Source organism: Pristis pectinata, chromosome 31, assembly GCF_009764475.1.
Source record: "Pristis pectinata isolate sPriPec2 chromosome 31, sPriPec2.1.pri, whole genome shotgun sequence".
NCBI lineage: Eukaryota > Metazoa > Chordata > Chondrichthyes > Rhinopristiformes > Pristidae > Pristis > Pristis pectinata.
The window spans coordinates 4,092,285-4,117,535 of record NC_067435.1 but is presented as its reverse complement, the minus strand read 5'-3'; the positions used below and the strand labels follow the sequence as shown (position 1 = coordinate 4,117,535).

Below are 25,251 nucleotides of genomic sequence, written 5' to 3'. Positions count from 1 at the left end.
TCGGTAAAGCAGCCAACATAATCAAAGACCCCACCCACCCCAGACGTTCTCTCTTCTCCCCTCTCCCATCATGCAGAAGACACAAAAGCTTGAAAGCATGTACCACCAGGCTCAAGGATAGCTTCTATCCTGCTGTTATGAGACTATTGAATGAATCCCTAATATGATAAAATGGACTCTTCTCCTCACAATCTACCTAGTTATGACCTTGCACCTTACTGTCTGCCTGCACTGCACTTTCTCTGTAGCTGTTGCACGTTATTCTTCAGTCTGTTGTTGTGGCAGCATGGTAGTGTAGTGGTTAGCATAACGCTATTACAGTGCCAGAGACCCGGATTCAATTCTAACCGCTGTCTGTAAGGAGTTTGTACGTTCTCCCCGTGTCTGCGTGGTTTTCCTCCAGGTGCTCCGGTTTCCTCCCACATTCCAAAGATGTACGGGTTAGGAAGTTGTGGGCATGCTGTGTTGGCGTCGGAAGCGTGGCGACACTTGCGGGCTGCCCCCAGAACACTCTACGCAACAGATGCATTTCACTGTGTGTTTTGATGTACGTGTGACTAATAAAGATCTTTTATCTTGCACTAACTCAATGCACTGTATAATGAATTGATCTGTACGGCTGGTACGCAAGGTAAGTTTTACCACTGTACCTCGGTACATGTGACAATAATAAGCCAATTCCAATAAACACACTTTGTTTTCCAAAAATAAGATGACAAAAACAACTGTCTCAGGTCTTTAAATAATTGAGCCTGTGAATACGTGTGAAGTGCTACATGTTATTACCACCCCTCTGCTTGCTTAATTTGTTAAATCCCAGCTCGAAGCTTGATTGTTTTCGAAGGCAGTATCTTTTTCCCTTTAGCCTGCTTTGGGTTTGAGTCTTGAGATTCAGTTCTCCCTCTCGCCCACTTCCAACACAGAGCTGCAGGGAAGTGGGTTGTGAATTCCGGCAAGAATTAGATTCATGTTTTTCTTTATTGTTGCTATTACTGTTTCTGCTCTCTGCTGGTTCTTGCTCCCACCCCTCCGACTCCGGAATGAGAGGAAGGAAAAGTTGGAAGAGGAGGTTTGGAGAAAGTCTATTTCTCCAGAGTAGCACAGGTCAAGGGTCAGTTACTGTAAAAACTGGTGTATGTCTGCTATTTGTTTGAAATTGGATAAGGGAGAAATCTGAACACTGCTGTGACTTGTACACCAGTGTTTGCACATGAGAAACATCAGGCTTGGCAAAACATGACTTTATTCAAAACACTGCCTGCATTTTGGATTGTCATTTTTTTCTATTTCACTAGTTTTGAATGAATGGCAGTGTAAAACATTATGGAATAAGTAGCAGAAAAGCTAACTGCAAGTCCCAGGAATGAAAGGCTTGATGTTTGAGGTGCGTTTGATGGCTCAGGGCCTGTACTTGGAGTTCAGAAGGATGAAGGGGGGGAAATCTCATTGAAACCTACTGAATACTGAAAGGCCTGGATAGAGTGGACGTGGAGAGGATGTTTCCAGTAGTGGGAGAGTCTTGGACCAGAGGGCACAGCCTCAGAACAGAAGGACGTCCCTTTAGAACTGAAATGAGGAGGAATTTCTTCAGCCGGAGGGTGGTGAATCTGTGGAATGTGTTGCCACAGACTGCTGTGGAGGCCAAGTCATTGGGCGTATTTCAGACAGAGATTGATGGGTTCTTGATTGGTAAATGGGTTAAGGATTAGGGGGAGAAGGCAGGAGAATGGAGTTGGATTAAAAACATCAGCCATGATTGAATGGCCAAGGAGACTCGATGGGCCGAATGACCTAATTCTGCTCCTAACTCTTGTGGTCTTTATGGTAGGCACGATGGTATAGCAGTTAGCATAACGCTATTACAGTGACATCGACCTGGGTTCAATTCTGGCTGCTGTCTATAAGGAGTTTGTACGTTCTCCTCGTGTCTGCGTGGGTTTCCTCCGGGTGCTCCGGTTTCCTCCCACATTCCAAAGACGTACAGGTTAGGAAGTTGTGGGCGTGCTATGTTGGCGCCGGAAGCGTGGTGACACTTATGGGCTGCCCCCAGAACACTCTATGCAAAAGATGCATTTCACTGTGTTTCGATATGCATGTGACTAATAAAGAAATCTTATTGGAAAAATGGGATTCAAGAGGCCTTTAGATGGACATATGAATATGTAGGAAATGAGGGATATGGATCATGTGCAGGCAGAAGGGATTAGTTAAATTTGGCATTGTGCTCAGCACAGACATTATGGGCTGAAGGGCCTGCTCCTGTGCTGTACTGCACAGATACAGGTCCTTTGGCCCAATGGGTCCATGCCAACCATGTTCTATTTTCTACGTTCTATTTTATATCCAAGAAAGTGCTTTAAAAAAAATGCAAGTCCCCAAAAGCGAGGAGTGACTTATACACTGGATTTTATGGTATGTTTCTTCATCTCAAGGCTGACTTTGATCCTTTGCTTCAGATGGTTTGTGTACTTTGAGCTGGAAATGTTGGCTTTAATTGACATGAGAGGTTAGTCTGCAGAAGGCGGAACAATCAGAGTTGAGGACCCTTGTACACTTCAACCACATCCTTGTATTTGAGAACCATTTGTAACTGATTTGTGCAAATGAAACTTTTTTTTAATGTGTATCCTGAGGGGGCTGTGTTTGGCATCCAGTGTGGATGAAGTTGTTTCCAGCCCTTCGTTGAGATTTTGCCTTTCATTGAATATTTTTTCCCTATCCGCTCTCCAGTTGTGGTTCCTTGGCACTTGACGGAGGCGGCCTGTTTTGTCTACAAGTACCTGTGCTATCTTGCGCTGCCCTTGACATTGTAACACCACGTCATCGTGTTACTGAGCATCTGGATGGTGCTTGCTCGGTCTGTCTGACTGTCAGTGGATGTACATTTGTTTACTGTCTCGATCGTGCCTTAGGAGGCAGTGTCCTTGGCTCTAAGTCAGACAATGGCCTGTGTAAATTCTCTGCATGTAATCTCAGTGGACACTCTGACAGGGAGCACCACTGGTAATAGATCCATCTTAATTCCTGGGACACACAGAACAGTGCAGCACAGGAACAGGCCCTTCGGCCCACCACGATGCCATAAGATATAGGAGTGGAATTAGGCCATTCAGCCCATCGAGTCTGCTTCGTCATTCAATCATAGCTGATTTTTTTTTCAGCCCCATTCTCCTGCCTTTTCCCTGTAACCGTTAACCCCTTTACCAATCGAGAACCTAATCAATCTCACAAATCCATTTGTCTGCATGTGGTCTGTATCCGTGTGTTCCCCATTCATGTGTCTGTCTAAATGCGTCTTAAACATTGCTATTGTATCAGCTTCTACCATCTCCCCAGGCATCCCATTCCAGATACTGACCACGTTGTATGTACTTTCAGAAAAAACTTCCCTCACTAATCTCCTTTAAACTTGTCCCCACTCACTGATAAACTATGCCCTTTGATCTGTGACATTTCCAGCCCTGGTAAAAGATCATCTACCCTATCTCCACCTCTTATAATTTAACTCTCTATCAGGTCACCTCTCAGACTCCAATGCTCCAGAGAAAACAATCCAAGTTTGTCCAAACTCTCTTTATATCTAATACTCTCTAATTCAGGCAATATCCCAGTGAACCTATTCTGCACCCTCTCCAAAGCTGCCTCATCCTTCCTGTAATGTGGCACGTTAGTGTAGCGGTTATTGTGACGCTATTACAGCACCAGCGACCCGGGTTCAATTCCCTCCACTGTCTGTAAGGAGTTTGTATGTCCTCCCCGTGTATCTGCATGGGTTTCTTCCGGGTGCTCTGGTTTCTTCCCACGGTTCAAAGACGTACGGGTTAGGAAATTGTGGACATGCTATGTTGGCGCCGGAAGTGTGGCGACACTTGTGGGCTGCCCCAGAACATTATGCAAAGATGCATTTCACTGTGTGTTTCAATGTACATGTGACCAAATGTAACTTTACCAGGGTTTTTGTACATCTGCAAGGTGACTTGTCAACTTTTATACTCAATACCCTGACTGAAGGCAATCATCCTGTAGGCTGCCTTGGCCACTCTGTCTACTTGTGTTGCCACTTTCAGGGAGCACCAAGGTCCCTCTATATCAATGCTCCTTGGGGTCCTGTCATTTACTGTATACTTTCCTCCTTTTTCTGGATTAAGCTCCATCTGCCATTTCTCTGCCCAGATTTCCAACTGATCTGTATCCTGCTGTATCCTTTGACAAACTTCCTCACAATTGTGTCAGCTGCAAGCTTACTAACACCCCTCCACCTCTGCTCTGTCTCCTCTGACCAAGCCAATTTTGTATCCAATTTACCAACTCACCGTGGATCCCACGTGAGAGGGGAGCGCTTTTGTCACAAGAGGAGAGATTAAACTCTGAAAGGCCTGAATAGAGTGGACGTGGAGAGGACGTTTCCAGTAGTGGGAGAGTCTAGGACCAGAGGGCGCAGCCTCAGAATAGAAAGACATCCCTTTAGAACAGGGATGAGGAGGAATTTCTTTAGCCAGGCGGTGGTGAATCTTTGGAATTCATTGCTACAGACGGCTGTGGAGGCCAAGTCACTGGGTATGTTTAAAGCGGAGGTTGATACGTTCTTGATTAATAAGGGTGTCAAAGTTTACGAGGAGAAGGCAGGAAAATGGGGTTGAAACGGAAAAAGAAATCAGCCATGATTGAATGGGGGAGCAGACTCGATGGGCTGAATAGCCTAATTCTGCTCCTATGTCCTATGGTCTAAAATGGTCAGGCCTATATTTGCTAGAGGAAAGGCAGGTGATTTTATTGAAACATATAAAATTCTTTGGAATGTTCCCCTTGGCTGGAGTGGGGTCACATTCTCAAAGTGAGTGGTCGACCATTCAGGCACGAGGAGAAATTTATTCCACCAGGAGGTGGTGAATTCTTGGAATTTTCTGCCCAAGAGGGCTGTGGAGGCTACCGAGTGTATTCAGGACAGAAATTGATTAAGTTATAGGTATTAAGGGAATCTGGGGATATGGGGTTGGTGCAGGTGAAGTGGTACTGAGGTCAGAGATCCACCATGGTCTGGTGATGGTAGTACAAGGAACCACAGCCAATTACATACATTTTTGAAGTAAAGGCATTGGTCACTATTTGAAGTAAATGTTCTAGCCAACCTGCGCACAGCAAGACCCCAGAAATATCAAATGGTGCGACCAATTATGAGTGTGAGGGTTGGATTTTGACCCCAACCCCTGCCCCCCTTTTGTTCTTTACCGCCCTCCATGGGCAGGTTGATACCGATGTGTAAACCGGTACATCTGCCTCTGTGGCATTCCCTGTGTAGTGCACTGTTGGCCTAGACTTGGGGCTCCAGGTTTTGCGGTGGACCTTGGAGTCACCACCTGACTCTGGAAGCGGCCTTCACCTCACCCAGCAGTGGTACCATTGCTTGCACTTCCTTCACAAAATGTCTGCCTCTTAGGCCTGTTCAAGGATTGTGGAGACGTGGGACTGGGTGGGGTAAAACGATTCTTGCTGCCCTCAGCAAGAAGGTAGAGGGGAAGGAGATGCATAGACGCTGTGGTTTTGTGGATTCCTGAAAAACTGGGTTAGACTACGTCAAGGTTTGTGATTCGAGAGTGTGCGATCCTTGCCCTCTGTGACTCCACCAGATCTACAGCAGAGACCAGTGTCCATAACAACTACTCGGTTGAAATAACCAATAAAGGCAGCCAAGACCACCTGAAACAGGATTTGGATTATCTCTGAGCCCAGGGTCGAGATCTGTGAACTCCATACCAAGCAAGACAATGAGTGTGCCTTCACCATGAGGACTGCACTGATTTATTCATACAGCACAGAAATAGGCCCTTTGGTCCATCACGTCCATGCTACCCTTTTTTCACGTCGACACTATGGACTTGAGCATGCATTTGCCCCCGCCTTCTCAAGGGTAATTAGGGGCAGGTAATAAATGCTGGCCTTGCTGTTTTCCTCCATTTATGGAATGAGGCCTTGTAAGCAAGGGCAGTGGAGGATAAGGGCAGGACCAAGAACGTTTGAGGCTAATCTTTTTGCATGATATCCTGCCCAATAGTTTTTATGGTTTCCATCCATTTAGAAAAAAAGTTGACTTGGTAGGGCAGATGCTAACCCATTGTGACATCCTCACCTGCATTCTGGAGGTTTGGTTTTGCAATGCTGGCCTTCCAGAAGGTGACAAGCTCCCTCTATTTTGAGAGCGATGCATTTGTCTTGTTCTTGAGGACTTGAGGGAAAGAGCAAGAGATGATGCTTCTATTTTGTTTTGTTCGGCCCATGTTCATATGTCTGTTTCTTGTTGCTGGTCTGTCATTCTTATGACACAGAAGGAGGCCATTTGGCCCATTTTGTGTCCCTGCTGGTTTCCACCGAAGCAACCCACATTGGTCCCATTCTGCTTACTGGTCAATTGATTTATTATTGTCATATATAGCAGGATACAGTGAAAAACTTAGTTTTGCATGCCAACCATACAGATCATTTCATTACAACAGTGCATTGAGGTAGTACAAGGGAAGACAATACCAATGCAGAATATAGTGTTACAGTTACAGAGAAAGTGCAGTGCAGGCAGACAATAAGGTGCAAGGGCCTTAACGAGGTAGATTGCGAGGTCAAGAGTCCATTTTATTGTATAAGGGAACCGTTCAATAGTCTTATAGTGGAGGGATGGAAGCTGTCCTTAGGTGGTATGTGCTTTCAGGTTTTTGTATCTTCTGCCTGATGGGAGGGGGGAGAAGAGAGAATGTCTGGGTTGGTGGGGGGGGGCAGCAGTGGGTGGTGGAGCCTTTGATTATGCTGACTGCTTTACTGAGGTAATGAGAAGTATAGACAGAATCCATGGAGGGGAGGCTGGTTTCTGTGATGTGCTGATCTGTGTCCACAACTCTCTGCAGTTTCTTGCTGTTGTGAGCAGAGCATTTGCCGTAGCAAGCCGTGATACATCTGGATAGGATGCTTTCTTTGGTACACCAATTAAAAATTGGTGATGGTCTTTAAATTTCTTTAACCTCCTGAGAAAGTAGAGGTTGATGCATCTGGATGGGATGCTCTCATACATAAAAATTGGAGATGGTGCTGGAAACGTGGTGATACTTGTGGTCTGCCCCGAGAATACTGCACACAAAAGACATATTTCACTGTGTGTTTTGATGTACATGTGACTAATAAAGAAATCTTATCTTGTCTTAACTTGAGCCTGGTGGTAAGTGTTCTCAAGCTTTTGCATCTTCTGCCCGATGGGAGGGGGGAGAAAGAGAGAGTGACCAGAGTGAGAGGGGTCTGTTTTCCTGAGGCAGCGGGAAGTATAGACGGAGTCAGTGGAAGGGAGGCTGGTTTGCGTGATGCACTGGGCTGCATTTACAACCCTCTGCAATTTCTTGTGGTCCTGGGCAGAGGAGTTGCCATACCAACCTGTGATGCATCTGCAAAGGATGCTTTCTATGGTGCATCTATAAAAATTGATGAGAGGCATTGGGGACATGCTGAATTTTCTTAGCCTTCTGTGGAAGTAGCATTGGTGTGCTTTCTTGGCCATAGCATGCACTTGGTTGGACCAGGACAAATTGTTAGTGAACTTGAACCATCTCCACCTCAACGCCATTGGTACAGTTGAGGGCATGTACTCCACCCCTCTTCCTGAAATTAATGGCCAGCTCTTTTGTTTTGCTGACATTGAGGGAAAGGTTGTTGTCAAGTCACCGTGCCACTGGGCTCTCTATCTCCTTCCTGTACTCTGACTCATTGTTGTTTGAGATCTGGCTCATGACAGTGATGTCATCTGCAAACTTGTAAATGGAGTTAGAGCAGAATGGATCATCTGGTTTCTATGCTTGGTAAAACCTTTGACTGTGGTTGCCATGGGGAAAAACTGAGGCAATTCTGTGCCTTTCCCTTTTTGAAAAGACAACCAAATCACCCCCTCTCCAATCCATTTTAAAATTATTTTCCCAATATGTACATTGTCTCTCCTTTCTCCCACCCCGCCATCGGGCAGAAGATACAAAAGCCTGAAAGCACGAACCACCAGGCTCAAGGACAGCTTCTATCCTGCTGTTATAAGACTATTGAACGGTTCCCTTAGTATGAAAAGAGTCTTGACCTCACAATCTACCTTGTCATGGCCATGCACCTTATTGTCTACCTGCACTGCACTTTCTCTGTAACTGTAACATTTTATTCTGCATTCTGCTGTTGTTTTCCCTTGTACTATCGCTATGCACTGATGTGATGAAATGATCTGTGTGGATGGTATGCAAAACAAAGTTTTTCACCGTACCTTGTGCATGTGACAATAATAAACCAATTTACTTAACATAGTTTAGAGGTTTGCATGAAACACTGAACATGTCACATGACATAAGGTCTTTGCGCAAGAAGCTGTGAACAGATTTAAAAAGAATTTCCTTATTTTGCAATCCACATTGCAAGAGGATAGACCAAGTTTGCATTTCATTCTGGATAAGTAACACGACTGGTTATTTGCGATATGAGGGAGGGTCCTCTCTGTCTGACCTCAATCCAATTTTTCCTTCAAAACCATCCATCGGTCTGGCTTTTATTTCTGGGATGTGTATGCTTGTTGAAATGTCTGTAATCAGCATTTTCTGTTTTCACATTCTGTGCGTGTGGTGGAGCATTGCAATCCCTTCTGTCTGCAGCTTGTTGGCATGTTTGATATCTGGACAAATGGGGTGATGGTTATCATCTGTACACAAGTGCAAAGTTTGTTTCACCACAGCTGATTTAAAACTTACTGCTTTGACATCTTGAAGCTGGTTTTATTGGGTGCAATTCCAGGATGTTGCTTGGATTGGAGAGCATGTCTTATGAGGATAGGTTGAGTGAGCTAGGGCTTTTCTCTTTGGAGAGGAGGAGGATGAGAGATGACTTGACAGGGGCGTACAAGATGATAAGGGGCATAGATCAAGTGGACAATCAGAGGCTTTTTCCCAGGGCGACAATGGCTAACACGAGGGGACATAATTTTAAGGTGATTGGAGGAAGGTTATAAGGGGGATGTCAGGGGTAAGTTTTTTTACACAGAGAGTGGTGGGTGTGTGGAACGCACTGCCGGCAGATGTTGTGGGGGCAGATACATTAGGGACATTTAAGAGACTCTTGGTTAGTTCCCCATTTCTCTATCATTCATGTGTCTATGTGGTGGGGGAAGGGTTAGATAGATCTGAGAGCAGGATAAAATGTCGGTACAACATTGTGGGCCAAAGGGTCTGTACTGTTCTATTTCTGTGTCAACTACCTGAGCAATTTAGAACCATGTTTCACTGAGTGGTGTCCCATTGTCCAGCTGATCTTTATTTAGGAGGTGGAAACTGTCATCTCCACATGGGTGCTAAATTATTGAGGTTGTTTCTTAAGATGGTAATTATAGGGATCATCCTGGGGTCCTTCTGAGGATCACGGCGCTCAGGCATTTAACCATGTGTTCCAGGTAGTGCAGTGGACACAGATGTGCTCAACACTTCATTTCTGGTCTTCTGTGCTTCCTTTCATTTACTCCCTCCACCACTGGTTGTTGGGCCCTTGACTGGGAGGGGCACGGTTCCTAAACATCTTTGCCTTTTGACCTCTGCTTTTATAGATGCTCTTTAAAGCCTACCTACCTGATTCGAGCACAGAAGGGGGCTATTCGATCCATTGGTTCCATCCTGGCTTCCAGCAGAACAATCCTGTTGGTACCATTTGCTCCTCGTATTTCTTGTTCTCCAGCTTAATGTTTCTCCCACATGCCGGTCAACACTTTGATGCTTCTTCCCATTTAACTTGTACCGGGGGGTAATTCACAATGGCAAGTAACCTACCAACATGTCTTTGGCATGTGGGAGGAAACTGGTGTACTCTGGGGGAAACCCAGGTGGTCGCAGGGAGAATGTGCAGACTCCACACAGGCAGCGCCGGAGGTCAGGACAGAACCTGGTTTGTTGGAGCCATGAGACAGCTGGTGTTTCTGACCAATCTTTCTCATCCTTGCATCTTGTGTGTGTGAGGAAATTCTGGGTTCGGGCCACATTACTGAAGTTTGATGTCCTGCACTCTGGAGTGTTGAATTGTCGCACTTGCTGTGAATTAGATCAGTCGCTGATCTTGCATGTCTCAGGACATTCAGGGTCCCACTGGACTGTTCAGATAACGACAGGGAGCTTTGTACTCTGGATAACATTTCTACATCAACTGACGTGTATATTCAACTCTTTTTGCCAAATTTGTAAGAGGTTTCCATATGAATCCTATCCAAATCCACTATCTGATTGCATGATAGTTTTGAGGAACGTGCTGGTTTGTTTTGGTGGGAGATCCAAGTTTAAATGTTTGAATAACATTTCTCGCTTTGGTTATGTTCAGAAATGTGATCATAACTTGGGGAAGTGGCTGTCTGATTCAGCATTGGTTAAAATTAAACTCAAATCCAGGTGATGGGAATTGGCTAACTACAAGACTGATCTTCTCCAAACCTGTTTTCCCACCCCATTCCTTCAGTGTCCTACATTTTATTCACCTTAGCACTAACCACACTTGGAAACTCTCTCGGGTAGATAATTCCCAAAGTTCACAACTGATTGCATCGTGGTCTGGTAGGGCGATTCAAATGCGTAGGAACATGAGAAACTGCAGAGAGTCATGGATTCTGCCCAAATCATTCAAGAACAGCTACTTCTCTTCAAACATTTGGTCCTTGAACAGACCGGCACAACCCTAATCACTACAGTTTAGCAACACTGATCACTTTGCACTAAAATGGACATTGCTTTTTGTTTTAATTGTGTTCTTTCTTGTGAAAATTATGTATAATATGTTCAATTTATGTTTTTCTTGTGAATGCTGCTTGTATGATGCTTTGTGCCTGTGATGCTGCTGCAAGTAGGCTTTTCATTGCACCTGTGGATATGCGTATTCCTGCTCCTTCTAAATGACTACCCCAGCTCCCAAGACGTGACCGACTTTCTCCTTTCGACTGATCTCCGTTCTGGATACTCTGACCAGGGGAAAGATCATCTCTGCACCTCACCTCTGCATCCCTTTGGGAATCGAATGCGTTTCAATGAAAACGCTTCTCGTTCTTAATTCCAGAAGGGCATTCTACTGGATCTCAACGTGTAGCCTAACCTTCCCACCCCAGTAATAGATCTAGTTGATGTGGAGGATGAAATGGTCAGCTGATCTGGTCAGGTGCATCAACCAAAATGGGTTATGGAGCAAAATCTACATCAGCTGGGCTAAACTTTGCTTGGGATTGTCACCAAAATCTCTATGAAGAGGTGGAGTGATTCTATGTGTTGGGGGTGGTGGTAGTTGGGTGTGGAGCCTACCTATCCAACTCTAGCCCCTGACAGGACCATTTGACTTGGATAGACCCAGTTTATCATAAATTTTACTAAGTGACGGTGTTTGCCTTCGTTGCTGGTTACTGGTGTGTGTACCGTCTCCAGGGTAGGGGCTCTGTACACCGGTGAAACTGGGAGGCGATCCTAGTAGAAGCTGGGGGTGGCCCTTGGATGGGTAGGGGGACATGGGAGACTGTAGATGCTGGAATCCAGAGCAAAAAAGAACAAACTGTTGGAGGAACTCGGTGGGTCAGGCAACATCTGTGGAGGGAAATGGATGGTCGATGTTCCTGGTCAAGAACCTTCATATAGACTGAAAGAGTAGAGGGGAAATGGCCAATATAAAGAAGTGAGGCAATAGGTGGATCCAGGTGAAGAGGGGAAAGGGGAATGGCCCTGGGGGAAGGGATCCTGAGGATCTTGGCTGGAGAAAAGCCCACTACAAGCTGTCGAACTGCGGGAACCTCGGCCACAGCAGCGTCCCCTCCCTCTCGAACCTGGCCACCCCATCCCAGCCTGATGGGACGTGACTACCTGTGCTGGGTTGGATTGGGAATCAATACAAGTCCTCATGTTGGTGTTGGATAGGGTTTAATTTCGTACACAAGCAGACTGTGGGTGGCTGGTGTTGGGTGAAGGTGCTAGTTTGCTTGGGGTTTGTGTGGTTGGTGGGAGTTGTGGGGTTTTGGGAGGTGAGGTGAAGATCTCTCTGAGGTGAAGCTGATGGCTTTGTCTGATGGTTGTGGGTGATTTGAGTGTAGTGGTTTGTGTGTGCGTGTCTGGGTAGTGGTTGGGGCCAGTGTGTGGTAGGTGTCATTGGAGGCGAGTATAGATTTTGCACTTCCAGAGTAGAGTTGGCTTGGCAGAAGGAGCAACAGCAAAGTGCCCAACGTTCCATCGTCTACAGTGCTGAATTAAAGATATTGTTGAAAATTGCTCAATGCATTGAGCTCAATGTGAGATTTCACCTTCAGTTTTCCACAGAGCAGGTCTAGAGAGCTCTGTTTCAAATCGGGATGCTGAGGATTGTTCCTTGTGGTTTACTGTCCCCTGAGCTAGTCGAATCATGTGTCAATCTGTGAGATAAATCTCTTGGTTTTAGTGGAATAATGCAGTCCTCCGCTTCTGCCCACAGGGCGCCCACCTCTCTGTTATCGATGCCCTCATGACTGCCTACATGATGGAAACGCTGAGTGGGGCAAAATTGGCAGCGGGTACGGAGGAGATCGCAAGCCTGAGCCCGTCAAAGCAAGTGCCAGCCAGCATCGAGTTCAGGCTGCTTCTCTGGGTTGACAAGGTAACGAGCTTATAAAACCACGTAAAGATTTGATGAACATATCTGTGCTGTTGGAAGCGTTTTTATTCTGTAATACCTGAACAGATGCTTTAGGTGACTCTCTTGTGCCGTGTCCTCCCTGGGAGCAGGTTTGTATCCCAGCACCAATCACCGGCGCGTTTGATCTTTTCCAGATGCAGCCCATGGTCAGGTGAAGGCCTGCTGTGGTCCTGCTTGGGGTTATGAGGTGGTCACAGCTGGGAGACGTCAAGTACTAGTTGGGTTAGATGTTGGGGGGTGGGGTGTGGGTGCGTGGGCGAGAGAGTGGAGGGTGGTGTGCACCATTGGGCCTGTCTGTTCAGTTTCTGAGCTGTATATTGTTTGTACTGCTCCTTAAACAAATGGAGCAAGTTGTTAAGGTAAATGCAAATTCACAGCGCAATCACTCTACCACTCGCTTACAAAGTTGCACCTCAGGTAAACTTGGATTAAATCTCTTCCCCCCTCACCTTAAACTTAACCCTGGAGAAAAGTACCATGAACATTCACCCTATCTATGCACCTCATGACTTTGTACACCACTATAATATCACCCCTCATCTACGCTGCAATGAATAAAGTCCCAACCTGCTCAATCTCGCTCCATATCTCAGGCCCTTGAGTCCCGGCAACAGCAGTCAGTTAACCTACCAACCCATGTGTCTTTGGGATGCAGGAGGAAACCAGAGCACCCGTGGGGAACCCATGCATCACAGGGAGAACAGACAAACCCCACACAGCACCTGAGGTCAGGATCGAGCCTTCACCGTTGGAGTTGTGAGCCAGCAGGTTTACAGCTGTGCCACTGTGCTGCCCTGATTTTTATATTGTACAAAGCATATTGAGAAACCAGAGGTGCTTTGTATAGATGATTCCAGATTTGAGAGGATTGGCTTATAGATGAAGTATTTTAAGAGAACATGAGCCCTAGGAATTCTACCCCTCAGAGCTGTGAATCATGGAATAGATTTTTGATGTGTGGAGGAATTGAGGGTTATTGAGGACCTGATGTGACGTTAATGTAGAAATGTTTTCATTTCTCTCCTACTATCTCTTTTCCTCTCCTCCCTTCCATTCCCCACTCACCCCTTTTTCTTTGTCTTTGGCTACCCACTCTCATTTCTCAGATAAACCAGAAGTTGAAGGACGTCTCTGAACGCTTGCACCAGCTCAGGCAGCAGCCTGGTGTGGACAATCCAACCAACCAAGGGGTAAGTGTTCATGTGGTAAATGGTTGAACTCTGACACCAGATGTTTAGGATGTTCAGACTTGGTGCTTTAAACCATTGGTGATATTTTTCGGGTGACTTCTGCCTTGGTTTAATTCCTGCTTTTGTCTCCTCTGTCCCAAGGAATTTTTGTCATATTGACTCTTGTTATTTGGTGCTAGGTGGGGAAAGAGTCCATAGTTCAACGGAAGAGGACCCGGGTCCCCAATGTGTGGTGGTCTGATTGAGGCTTGAACTTGGCTCTGCAAACAAAAAAGTAAACGCTTTGGAGAAAAGAGATGAGGTGTAAATGAAGCACCACAATCATCACTTCAAAGCTTTAAAGAGGTTTTGAGTTCGAGACTGCAGGACGAAGACTTACCATACGATACTTGACGCATTTGTAAAGCAATGCATCATTTGAGCCTTCTGTAAGCTTGTAGTTTTAAACTTGTAAATAACAATCCCTATTCTACTTCTGCAAGAAACACACTCCACTTTCAATATAGGTGCTCTCTCGCGCTCTCTCTCCCGTTTGAAGTGAACCCAGTTCCATGCCCTGTCATTCTGTCTGCAGGGTGGGCCCTGGGGTTGTGCAGACATTAGATCAAAGCTGGTGGATGGCAGATTTTTTTTCTGTGACAGTCGCAAATGAAATATTAATTTTAATCAGGAGAGACGAGCGAAGATCAAGCAACCTGCGGATGCTGGAAATCTGAAACAGAAGCAGAAAATGCTGGAAACACTCAGCAGGTCAGGCAGCGTCTGTGGGGGAAAAGGAACAGAGTTAATGTTTCAGGTCTGAGACCCTTCATCAGAACAGGATCTGAAGTGTCATCTCTGTTCCTCTCTCCGAAGATGCTGCCTAGCCTGCTGAGTGTTTCCAGCATTTCTTGTCTTTGTTAATCAGTAGAGCAGCTGCTGTTCTTTGTTAAAGCCTTTGCAAAGCGAGTTGTTGAGTATTCATAAGGGATATTGAGTAGAGGTGGGTGAGAACTGGGCTCGGAGAAGAGCCCTTCTGAATCAATGCAAAATATTTCCGAGGAAGTTGTAAATGATTCTGAGGTGAATCAGAGTAGAATGGGGAGATGTCTTGGGATTGAACACTATGGCCACTGAACTGTGTGGGTAGTTCCAATGCGATCGTGTTGCACTGCAGTGACATTGACTGAATATTCCACTTCAGGCAGCTAGGAACTGCCACCTTTTGCCTCTGTAACTGGACAGAGTGTTGTCGGGGAGTGCAAACTTTTTCTAAAATTCTGCTCAACCCCCGTGTCTTCCCCTGTCTCCCCACCTACCCCCATCTCCTCCAACCCCCTGCAACTTTCTCCTCCCATATGTTTTGGAAAACCGACCATCCTTCCAGCATTATCCAGGAGGACTGGATTTCTCACAGGATCCAGATGCTTTGGGATGTCTAGGAAACCCAAGAGAAGAATAGACTGGGAATTGTCCACCTTTCACCACTACAGATGAGTCGGTGGGGTCCGTGACCCGGGAACGCCGTGCCAGAAGATCGGGAAGCTCTTCCCCAGTTTCACTGCCTCTTTCCTCTATCCAGCCCCGAATCACAGACCCCCCCACCCCACCACCCCTTGCCCCTCACTTGCCTATTCTGCCTTTACTACTCCCTCTTAAAGGTGCAGGCAATCATACCCAAGCCCCAGGTCTCCCTCCGGCTACTCAGTGTTTTAAGTAAAAGGACAATCGATGTGGTGGAAGTAGATGCTTTCCTAGCAGTTAGGCTGAGTAAGCTGCATCTCGAGCAGTCCATTGATTGTAATGGGAAGGAGTACTGGTAAACAGAAGGGTAAGTAGAGGTAACTTCTTTCTATGACTTAATAGAGTTAATTTAGTTGGATTAGTTGCTTTTAATTGTCTTATATTGTTTTATTTTTTTTATTCTTAATTTCTTTTTGCACTTTGTGCCAGAGACACTTAGAATCATTCAATCCCCTCGACAGCTGGCAGTCCTGTTGGGCAGGGCTTAGCTGGTTCTTTGGTGTGTTTCTAGAGGCTGAGCTGGTTACTTGCAGCTGGAAGGCTACTGCACCACGGTGAGCATCACAAGTCCGCTCAGAGCCCGTATCCCAGTTGGAAGGTCAGCTCTAGTCGTGAAAAGACATTGAGGGCAGGCAACTGGAGGCCTCATTGGCTGTAGTGTTGAGGAAGTCCTCAGACTGTCCTACAGTGGGATAACTTTGCCCCAGTAACTTGCATTGTGATGCCTATTGACTATTTGTTGCCAGCAGTTGCTTAAGGCCATGGAAGGGTAAACTTAGCAATAGCCACAGATCTAAGAACCATGACCTTCCTACTTGGAATAGTCATACAGCACGGAAATAGACCCTTCAGCCCATCTAGTCCATGCCAACCAAGATGTCCATCTAAGCTAGTTGCCCATGCTTGGCCCATGTCCCTCTAAACCTTTACTAATGAATGTAACTGTCCAACTACCCTTTAAATGTTGTTAATGTACCTGCCTCAACCCCTTCCTCTGGTCATTCATTCCATATGCTGATCACTCTCTGGGTGAAGAAGTTGCCCCTCATGTTCCTATTAAATCTCTCTCCTCTCACCTTAAACCTATGCCCTCTAGTTCTTGATCCCCCAAACCTGGGGGGAGAAAGCTGTGTGTGTTCACCCTATCTATGCCCCTCACGATTTTGTATACCTCCATAAGATCACCCCCTCAGTCTCCTTCGCTCCAATGAAAACAATCCCAACCTGCTCAGCATCTCTCCATAACTCAGTCCCTCAAGTTCTGGCAACATCCTTGTAAATCTCCTCTACAGTCTTCCCAACTTACTGGCATTTTTCCTATAGCAGGGTAACCAAAACTGAACACAATACTCCAAGTGCGGCCTCACGAACATCTTGTACAACTGCAGCATAACGTCCCGATTTCTACACTCAATGCCCCGACTGATGAAAGCCAGTGTGCCAAATTCCTTTCTGAATGAGGGAAAGGCTGGAACCAGAGGGTACAGAAAATACCGTGACTGGAGTAGTGGGAAGAGTTCTGCTTCTGTGTCTGAAGTTGATGCTGTTCTTACAAGAACATCTGTCTGGGTGGTTCTACAGGAACAAAACTAGGAGTTGTAACCACAAGAAGGGAAAAGGATCGGTTTGAATCTGCTCTGAGATCAGTGGTTATATCAGGCTGGCAAATGGTGGCCCACTGAGTTGTTTTTATTTTCATGTTCATATTTATAAGATTATGAGACGCATAGATAGAGTGGACAACTGGTATCTTTCTCCCAGGGTCGACATGTCTAATACTAGAGAGTATGCATTTAAAGTCGGGGGGGGGCGCGGGGGGAGTTCAAAGGAGATGTGCGGGGCAAGTTATTTTACACCGAGAGTGGTGGGTGCCTGGAATGTGTTTCCAGGGCTGGTGGTGGAGGCAGATACGATAGAGGTGTTTAAGAGGCTCTTAGGCACATGAATGTGCAGAGACTGGAGGGATATGGATATTGTGTAGGCAGAAGGAACTAGTTTAGTTGGGCATTTCATTACCATTTAATTCAGCACAATGTTGTGGGCTGAAGGGCCTGTTCCTGTGCTGTACTGTTCGATTTCCTGTTTAATTCACCCTCTACAATCTCCAGACCATTACACAAATTACTCATACAGCAAGCGAATAGTGAGACCTTTGTATTCTCCTCAATCCTGTTCAGTGCCAAGTTGCTTCTGTTGCTTAGGAAGGAGAAACTTCTTTATCCCAGCTGGAGAAAACAAGTAGATCACTCGGTGAGTTCAAGCAGCCCAAGGTGCTTTCCAAATAGGAATAGAGATGGTGGAGACCTCCAACAAACTCTCTGCTCCTTGTCGCCTTTATGTTATGGGGAGTCAGGCACAATAATTCCTCGATCTTCCATTTAGCCAGCTTAATACACTCATGCAGAGCGACGTTCCCTGTAACTGGTGTGCGTGTAGTGTTCTTGTCATACCCATTGTGTTTCACTGAAGTGTAGAGGTCCTCCTCAATATGACTTGACTCTTGGTTCATTTGGGAGTAATGTGCTGCTGAACTGTGAGTGGGAGCTTTATCATTGGTTCCATTTTGACCAGCCCTGTAATCGATGTTAGTTTTACCCACGATGTGTATGAGTGACTTGGTCAGAACGGTGTGCTGGGTTAAGTTGCCCCTGAGGACATTCAGGTTTCACCGCCCTTGTTGTTAAGCGACAGATTTTTATCTTTAAAAGTGAAAGGGAGCCTAGGGTTACTGAACTTGTTTCAATCCCATGAAGCCAAGTGTGAGATTTTAAGAAAATGAGAAGTAAGAACAGGATTTCCCTGTGTCTGTTCTGTCAGTCAATAAGATCGTTCTGTTCCCCTTAATCCTTGAGTCCCCCAAAGTCCAAAAGCTCTCCATTTTGGTGAATATATTCAATGATTTTTGGCTCCACAGAATCCCAGCAATTCCCAATCCTCAGAAGAAATTCCTCTTTGTTTCCATCTTAAATGGGTGGACTTGCTACTCAGAAATGGTGCTTCATAATTCTATATTTTCCCCATCAGGGGAAACCTCTTCTGGGCACCAACCTTTTCAAGTCCACTCACATCCTGCAAGTTTCAATAAGATCATGTCTTATTCCTCAAGTCTCCAGTGAATGCAGGCCCAATTTGCTCAACCCTTCCTAGTAAGGCTACCCCTTCATCCAAGAAATCAGCCCAGTGAATCTCCTCCTTAAAGAAATCAAACCTGTACGCCGTACTTCCGGGTGTGATCTCACCAGCACCCAGTACTGTTGCAGCCAAATTTCCTGACTTTTTATTCTGCCCTTTGTGTGTATTTTTGTTTTGAAAGTTGGGTGGCTGAATGCAAAAGGTTTTGTGCGGTGTTATGGGCTCCATTTTCTTTCAACATTGTTTTGTCATTAGAGACACTTTTTCACTTTGTATTTTAAATCGCCAACTGTAGCGGCTGCTACCGCGATGTGAAAGCAAGACACTAGTCAGTGGGCTGCAGAAAAAAAACTGATTTATTTCCCGCCTTGCGCGGGCCTTTTAAGAGGAACGGTTCCCACCCACCAAAAACGGAAATGACGTATGCGCTACGTCATCAAACTTCTCCCGCGTGCGGGTTCTCCCCGTCGCTTGGGGAAGACGAAGGCCCAATTCCATCTTGGGCCTCGCCGCTCCGATGACACGCGACCCGACTGCCGAGCCGGTTCGCTTGCTCGGACGGTGAGTCGCTAACCAACCTATTATTCTGTTCTTCCCATTTGGCTTGTGGCTCCCTTAGGATTTTCTCCAATATTTGCACTTACGACCTTGTAAATTTGTTCAGGAGGACCTGATCATTTCCTTTTCTTGGGATGAGGCAGGTTGTCTCAGCAATAAGCACCAAGAGGACTTAAGACGCCACTTCTATTTGTACCTGTATCCATGCAGCTCATAATCAGGGGTTAGACAACAGTTGCTTGCCATCATGTTGTGCACAGTCCCGGAATAAATAATAAGGAAAATGTTTGGACAGTGACTATAGGACTTCAACTCTCAATTCACCACAGCCAAGCTATGTAGGTCAGGGATGGCACTGCAGAATCCTTATAACTGAGGAGAACATTCAACCCAACAAGTCTGTGCCAGCTCTTAGTAGAGGAATCCCATCAGTTCCTTTCCCACTCTTTCTCCAGAGCCTGTACATTATTCTCCTTCCACTGCCCATCCAATTCCCTTCTCAAACCCTGATTTTGATCTCTATCTACCACCCCACTGAATGGGGAATTTCAGATTCTAACTACTTGCTATATAAAATATTTCTCCTCCCATTTCCCAACCCCCCCCCCCCAGTCTCTTGTACCCAAAAAATTGTTCTGTGTCCCACCATCTCCCCCTTCCAGTCCTGCAACCATCCAGTAATGGGAACGCTTCCATTGACCAGTCATAATCCTGTCCACCTCTACAAAATTTCCTCTCAAACTGTGCACAAAGGAGAACCATCCCAGCTTCTCCAGTCCCAAGGATGATTGTAGTTGGCTGGGAGATAGATGGCTTCAAATTAAAACAAAGGGAGGATACAGAAGGGAGGAGTGTTAGTAATCCAGTGGATTGAGGCCACATGCGTGGAAAAATTTAGTGTAATTTTCCTCTTTCTTACTGCGTGCCTTAGTGCTGGATTGCCATAGGTCAGGGTTGTAGTTTGTTCACGAACCAATGGGTCCAAACCTTAGGAATGGAGGAAACTGTGATGGCAAGCTCCGTAATCGGGGAATGATGCTCCATGTTCACTACTGGGAGGGAGTCTGTTTCGGTTACAGTCACCTGGTTCGTGGACTGTTGGAGGGGTGCTATTGAAAACTAACTGTTGTCTTGTAGTCCCTTCCCTGTGGCAGTTAAATGTGAATCCTAACCTCTGCCCCAACATGAGACCATGAATTACTCCAGCAAAGTTGCTTGCCATCTTCTTCCAGATAACTTTCTCCATTTTTTTTGTTGATTAATGTCCAAACCCTTCCCCACCACCACCCCCGCTAGTCTCCCCAAAACCCAACTACCTGTCACTGATAATTCACTGTTTATCTGATGGACCAATGAGATGTGGCAGGCTTTTGGTTTTCATTCATGTCTTCAAGTTGCAAGGGGAAGCGTTCACTTCAGGGTGTGGGATGGAATGGCTTTGCCCAGTGGAACACGAGGTTTGGGTAGCTAAATGGGTCTTTTTACCTGCATTATTGGACACTGGAAGGTGCCCACCCCGTCAGGTGACAGGCATTGATCATTTAGATGTGTTCTGTGTTGTGTAACAATGTCTTTAATTAAGGACCATCTCCATTGGGTCTCCTAGTGACCAACAACTTGGCAGTGGGTTACTCTGCTGTGGAACTCTGGGAGAGGGGAACTACTGTGAGGAAGTGAGGTATAAGAAAGTCACCTTTCTCTTAAATGCATCGCTGTTGTTCTGCCTACCACTTCCTTGTGATGCGGCGTTCTAATTTCTAATCTCTCCCTAGCTAAAGAAGTTTCTCCTGAAATCCCAGTTGGATTTAGTAATTTTCTTGTATAGTCAGATCCTAGCTTTGAGTTTGTCATATAAGCAGAAGCATTTCCTTCATCTCTAGGGTATCTGACACCTTTGTTTCCTATCAAGTCATCCCCTTGCCCTTTAGTTTATGAGGAGGGACCACCTATTGCTTGGTGTAAACTCTCAAATCTGCTGTCAGCCTTGTACATCAGCGATACGGGGATCGGAATTCTGTGCTTCTCTCCAAACAAGGTCCAATCCGGTTGGATATTAGTTTAAAATAGCTTTTTTGCTTCTGAATTCTGTGCCTTTTGAAATGGACCTCAGTGTTTCAGTTGTTTACCAGCCCTCTTTTTTTTAAAGATATATTTGTTGCCTATAAAGGCATCAGCAAGATTGGCATTTACTGTTTATCCTCAATTGCCCTTGGAGATGCTTGCTAGGCCATCTCAGGGACCAAACGAGTCGATCACATTGCTGGGTGGAGAAGTTGCACGTAGGCTGTTTTCTTTATATCAAGCGTATTCCTGGACCAGATGGGCTTTTACAAGAGTCTGGTAGCTTTCAAGGCCACTGAGACTAACGCTTTTAAAACTATTCTGCATCTTGTTACTTCAAGTTAAATTCCCTCATTGTCATCAGAGGGATTCAAACCAACAGCTCTACATCAGGTCACTGGATACCCAACCAGTAACGTTACTAGTTATGCCACAGTGTCCTCTATTGTGTATCTCTAACTTGGACTTTTATTTCTTGAGGTGCAATATTGTAGTTGTCTTTACACAAGCTAAGGGGGATAGAGGAATGGGTACATTTTGATTCACATGCGTTGAAATCTGAATCTTCTACCTACCTTGTGTTTTTAAGCTTTGAATCTGTCAGAATATTTAACATGTATTTAATATTTTTTGTAGTACCTGCTTGACATCTGAAGCACTTTTAATGTTAAGGAACTCACTTGCTTCTGTTCTTTTTCTCCCCCCCCTCTTTGTCCCTTTGATCTCTCTCCCCCCACCCCCCCCCCCCCCCCGTGACACACTGTCCTCAACAGTGTCCCACCAAGTGGTATTGGAAGCTAGTTCCTGTAAGTCCACCTCTCAGCTTTTACTGCATCCCACCTCCTGAAACCCACCCCCCCCCATCAATTCCTGTCCCTTTTATCTTTTTTTAAAAGAAAGGAGCCAACTTTGATTGACTGAATCTTATCGGGACAATGTAAAACTGTTAGAGTTGCAAAGTGTGTGTATGTGTTGACCTTTCTCCCTTTTGATTTAATGACCCTTTGGGGATGGGGGAATCTGCATGACGTGACTCTTGATAAGCAAAGGAAGCTGGGATTGGTTGTGCCAGTTTTAAAAGTAAAAACGAACTTGAATTTTGCACAGAGTGGAATCGTGTCACTCTGTGTTGCTTCATGCAAGTTATTGTTGAAGAATAGTGGCTGATTTACATGGGGCATCTCTTCTGCACATTAACAAATTAATTCATTACTTCAATAACAAGGGAGCTTAGATCTAAATTAATTGATAAGGATCTGACAAAGTTATTTCACTCTGAGTATTGGGGTTCTGGAGTTTGTTGCCTTGCAGGGTGATGGAGTCAGAAATCTTTCCCACGTATAACAGTGCCTGAGTGAACACTCCAAGAACCCAGCCCTGAAGGGCTGGGAACAGGAAATGACCTGGTCCATTTGTTCGTGGGCATGGATGTGGTGGGCTGTGTGGTTCCTCATTCAGTGAAAGAAAAATCTCCTGTTAAAGGTGTACGATCTTCATGAGGTTTGTGGTAGGGAGTTCAGGGGGGAAAATGTTGGACTGTTCATCATTCTTCTCCACTCCCAACCCCCAAGCAAACGTTTCCAAAAACAAGCCCATCATTAGGTGTTTTGGTCAAATTTTACTGTGGCAGATAGAAGTGGCCAGGAGTATCTTCAGTGGGAAGAAGTCACACTGAGACGAGCAGGGTGTGTGTACACAATGCAGCTCGTGAAATGATTCCCGTTGCTCTTGGCTGGCTGTTCGCTTAGTCGCCCCTCTGTGTGAGGGGCAGTTCGTGAGCCTGCAGTTCACTTGAAGTGTCTCCAGCATATTGGCGGAGGGAACTTAAGACCAAAAAAAGGATGGAATGAGGCGATCTCTCTTGCCCCATAATTTTTTGACCGGGTAAAACCAACAACCCAAAAATTGACGGCACCAGTTGTCCCAATCACTGGGATAATTACAGCCAAAAATTGAGCACGGGTGTGTACCATTGAATGGGACCAATGATATTGCAATACAAATTTGTGAAGAGGAGAGAAGAAAAGTACCTAAAAGATGAAGGATTATATGGTCTAATTGGGTTTGTAATTTGTTCTCCATTAACAATTATTGATGGTGTACATCTTTACTGATGCTACATTAGTATCCAGTTATATCTCCACGATCTTCACATTAGTGTTGCTTCCTAGGATGTGATGATTCAGTGGGGCTCCACTCCTGCTGAATTATTTATGTTTCTTCATTTTGGCCAATTCTGAATGCTCCAGAGTGCTATAAATGATCTCATTTTGTGTAGTGTGTTGTCCCCAGAATGAACTACACTCGTGGCTGCACTTGGGAATTGGGCATTGGTGCAACTTCCCCTTGGGTTTACCTGCAATAGAGAGGGACCTTTATTGCAGGTGAAAATGTGTAAAGCTAAAACTATTGTGGTCATTTCTTGTGTCCAATTTCTAGATTCTGGGAGCTAGGCACTGAAGGCTGTTCTGTGCTAACTCAATGCTGACAGCACCTATTCCAGTACCAGTCTCTTGCTATATTCCATTTTTCTCCTCTTTTCCGTCTCCCTCTGAAACACTACAGTTAGAATCAGGGATCCTAAATTCAGTTGATCCTTCCATGGAACATCTTCCTTCCTCTGCCCACGATTACTTCCACTGGTGACCTCTTTACTTGCAACTGAGGTGGAGGATTCTTGATGTTCTGGTCTATCCTTCTCTGCTGGCCTGGATATCGTCATAAGGGGCTTCTCAGCCAGGGTGACTGTACTTAACGTTCATATACAAGCCTTGCAGGACTTCCATTGGGGGTTGGCAATCAAAGCTCGCTTTGCTCTATGTATGTTTTGGCCAGGGATTCAGGATGGCTGGGCTGGAGGGAGAAGATTTATTCCCTTGTGAGGATTCCTGATTAATGCATCCTCTGCTCCCTAGTATAGTTGCAGCAGCTGGGGTCAATTTGAGCTTTGAATTTGCCACAGCTGACTCCAGCACAGTCTGTCCACTAACCCAGCCTGGAGATCTCTATTACTGTCGATGGGCAGATCCTGTCGTAATCCAATTATGGAGTCGTACAGCATGGAAACAGGCCCTTCGGCCCAACCGGTCCATGGCAACCAAGATGCCCATCTAATCTCGTCCCATTTGCCCACGTTTGGCCCATATCCTTCCTAAACCTTTTCTATCCAAGTACCTGTCCAGGTGTCTTTTAAATGTTAATGTACCTGCCTCAACCACTTCCTCTGGCAGCTCATTCCATATACAGACTACCCTCTGGTTCTTATTAAGCCTCTCCCCTGTCTCCCTAAACCTGTGCCCTTTAGTTCTTGATTCCCCCAACCCTGGGGAAAAAGACACTTCATAATCACCTGCGCATTCACCCTATCGATGCACCTCATGATCTTATACACCTCTATAAGATCACCCCTCATCCTCCTACGCTCCAAGGAATAAAGCCCCAACCTGCTCAACCTCTCTCCATAACTCAGTCCCTCGAGTCTTAGCAATATCCTCGTAAATCTCCTCTGCACTCTTTCCAGCTTAACGGCATCTTTCCTATAGCAGGGCGACCAACACTGAACACAATATTCCCAATGCAGCCTCACCAACGTCTTGTGTAGAGAGTTAAGGAGTCCTGAGGCCCACTGAGTCCATGCCAGCTATCAAGCACCCATTTAATGCTAATCTCAGATTGGTAGGCGAGTTCAGATTTAGTCAGGTTGTTGTTGGGTTCTTGCTTTCTACCGCATTGGTATATGAAGTTATGTAGAAAACGTAGTTGTGCAGAGGCCTGTACACCTTTTCCAAATTTCTTGGTAAATGGGAGTGTGCAACTGTTAAGTGTGATTTAATGAGCAGCGCTCTGGTGAAGACGGCCACTTTGAAAGTGTAGTAGAGTTATTTGCTTGTCAGAATTTGCTGCTTCTCTGCATCAGACTTCATTGCTTTTGCCTCCTGCTTAACGCAACAGGATGGCACCCCAGAGCAAGAACAAGGAATTTTAACTTCACTGTAATTAAGCGTACCTATTACAACAGAACAAAAATACACCTGTCGCATTTAGTGTCATCCATTCTGACAGCCAATTTAAAACTGGCCATCTATTTGTGGGCATTGAGCAAGCAGAGTTGGCAATCCCAGAATCCTTTGCT

At 45.5% G+C, this 25,251-nt stretch overlaps 1 protein-coding gene across 2 annotated transcripts in view; it reads left to right on the top strand.

Annotated features, from left to right (window-relative positions):
• The window catches only part of camsap3 (calmodulin regulated spectrin-associated protein family, member 3), a 199,321-nt gene that overhangs the window by 118,726 nt on the left and 55,344 nt on the right, over window positions 1–25,251 (top strand). Inside the window, exons 3-5 of one of the 2 annotated variants that reach the window (XM_052041822.1) lie at window positions 12,475–12,636; window positions 13,782–13,865; window positions 21,893–21,925. In XM_052041822.1, the coding sequence (XP_051897782.1) occupies window positions 12,475–12,636; window positions 13,782–13,865; window positions 21,893–21,925 (279 nt within the window). The remainder of the gene's footprint in view (window positions 1–12,474; window positions 12,637–13,781; window positions 13,866–21,892; window positions 21,926–25,251) is intronic. The other variant, XM_052041823.1, reaches the window with a different exon arrangement.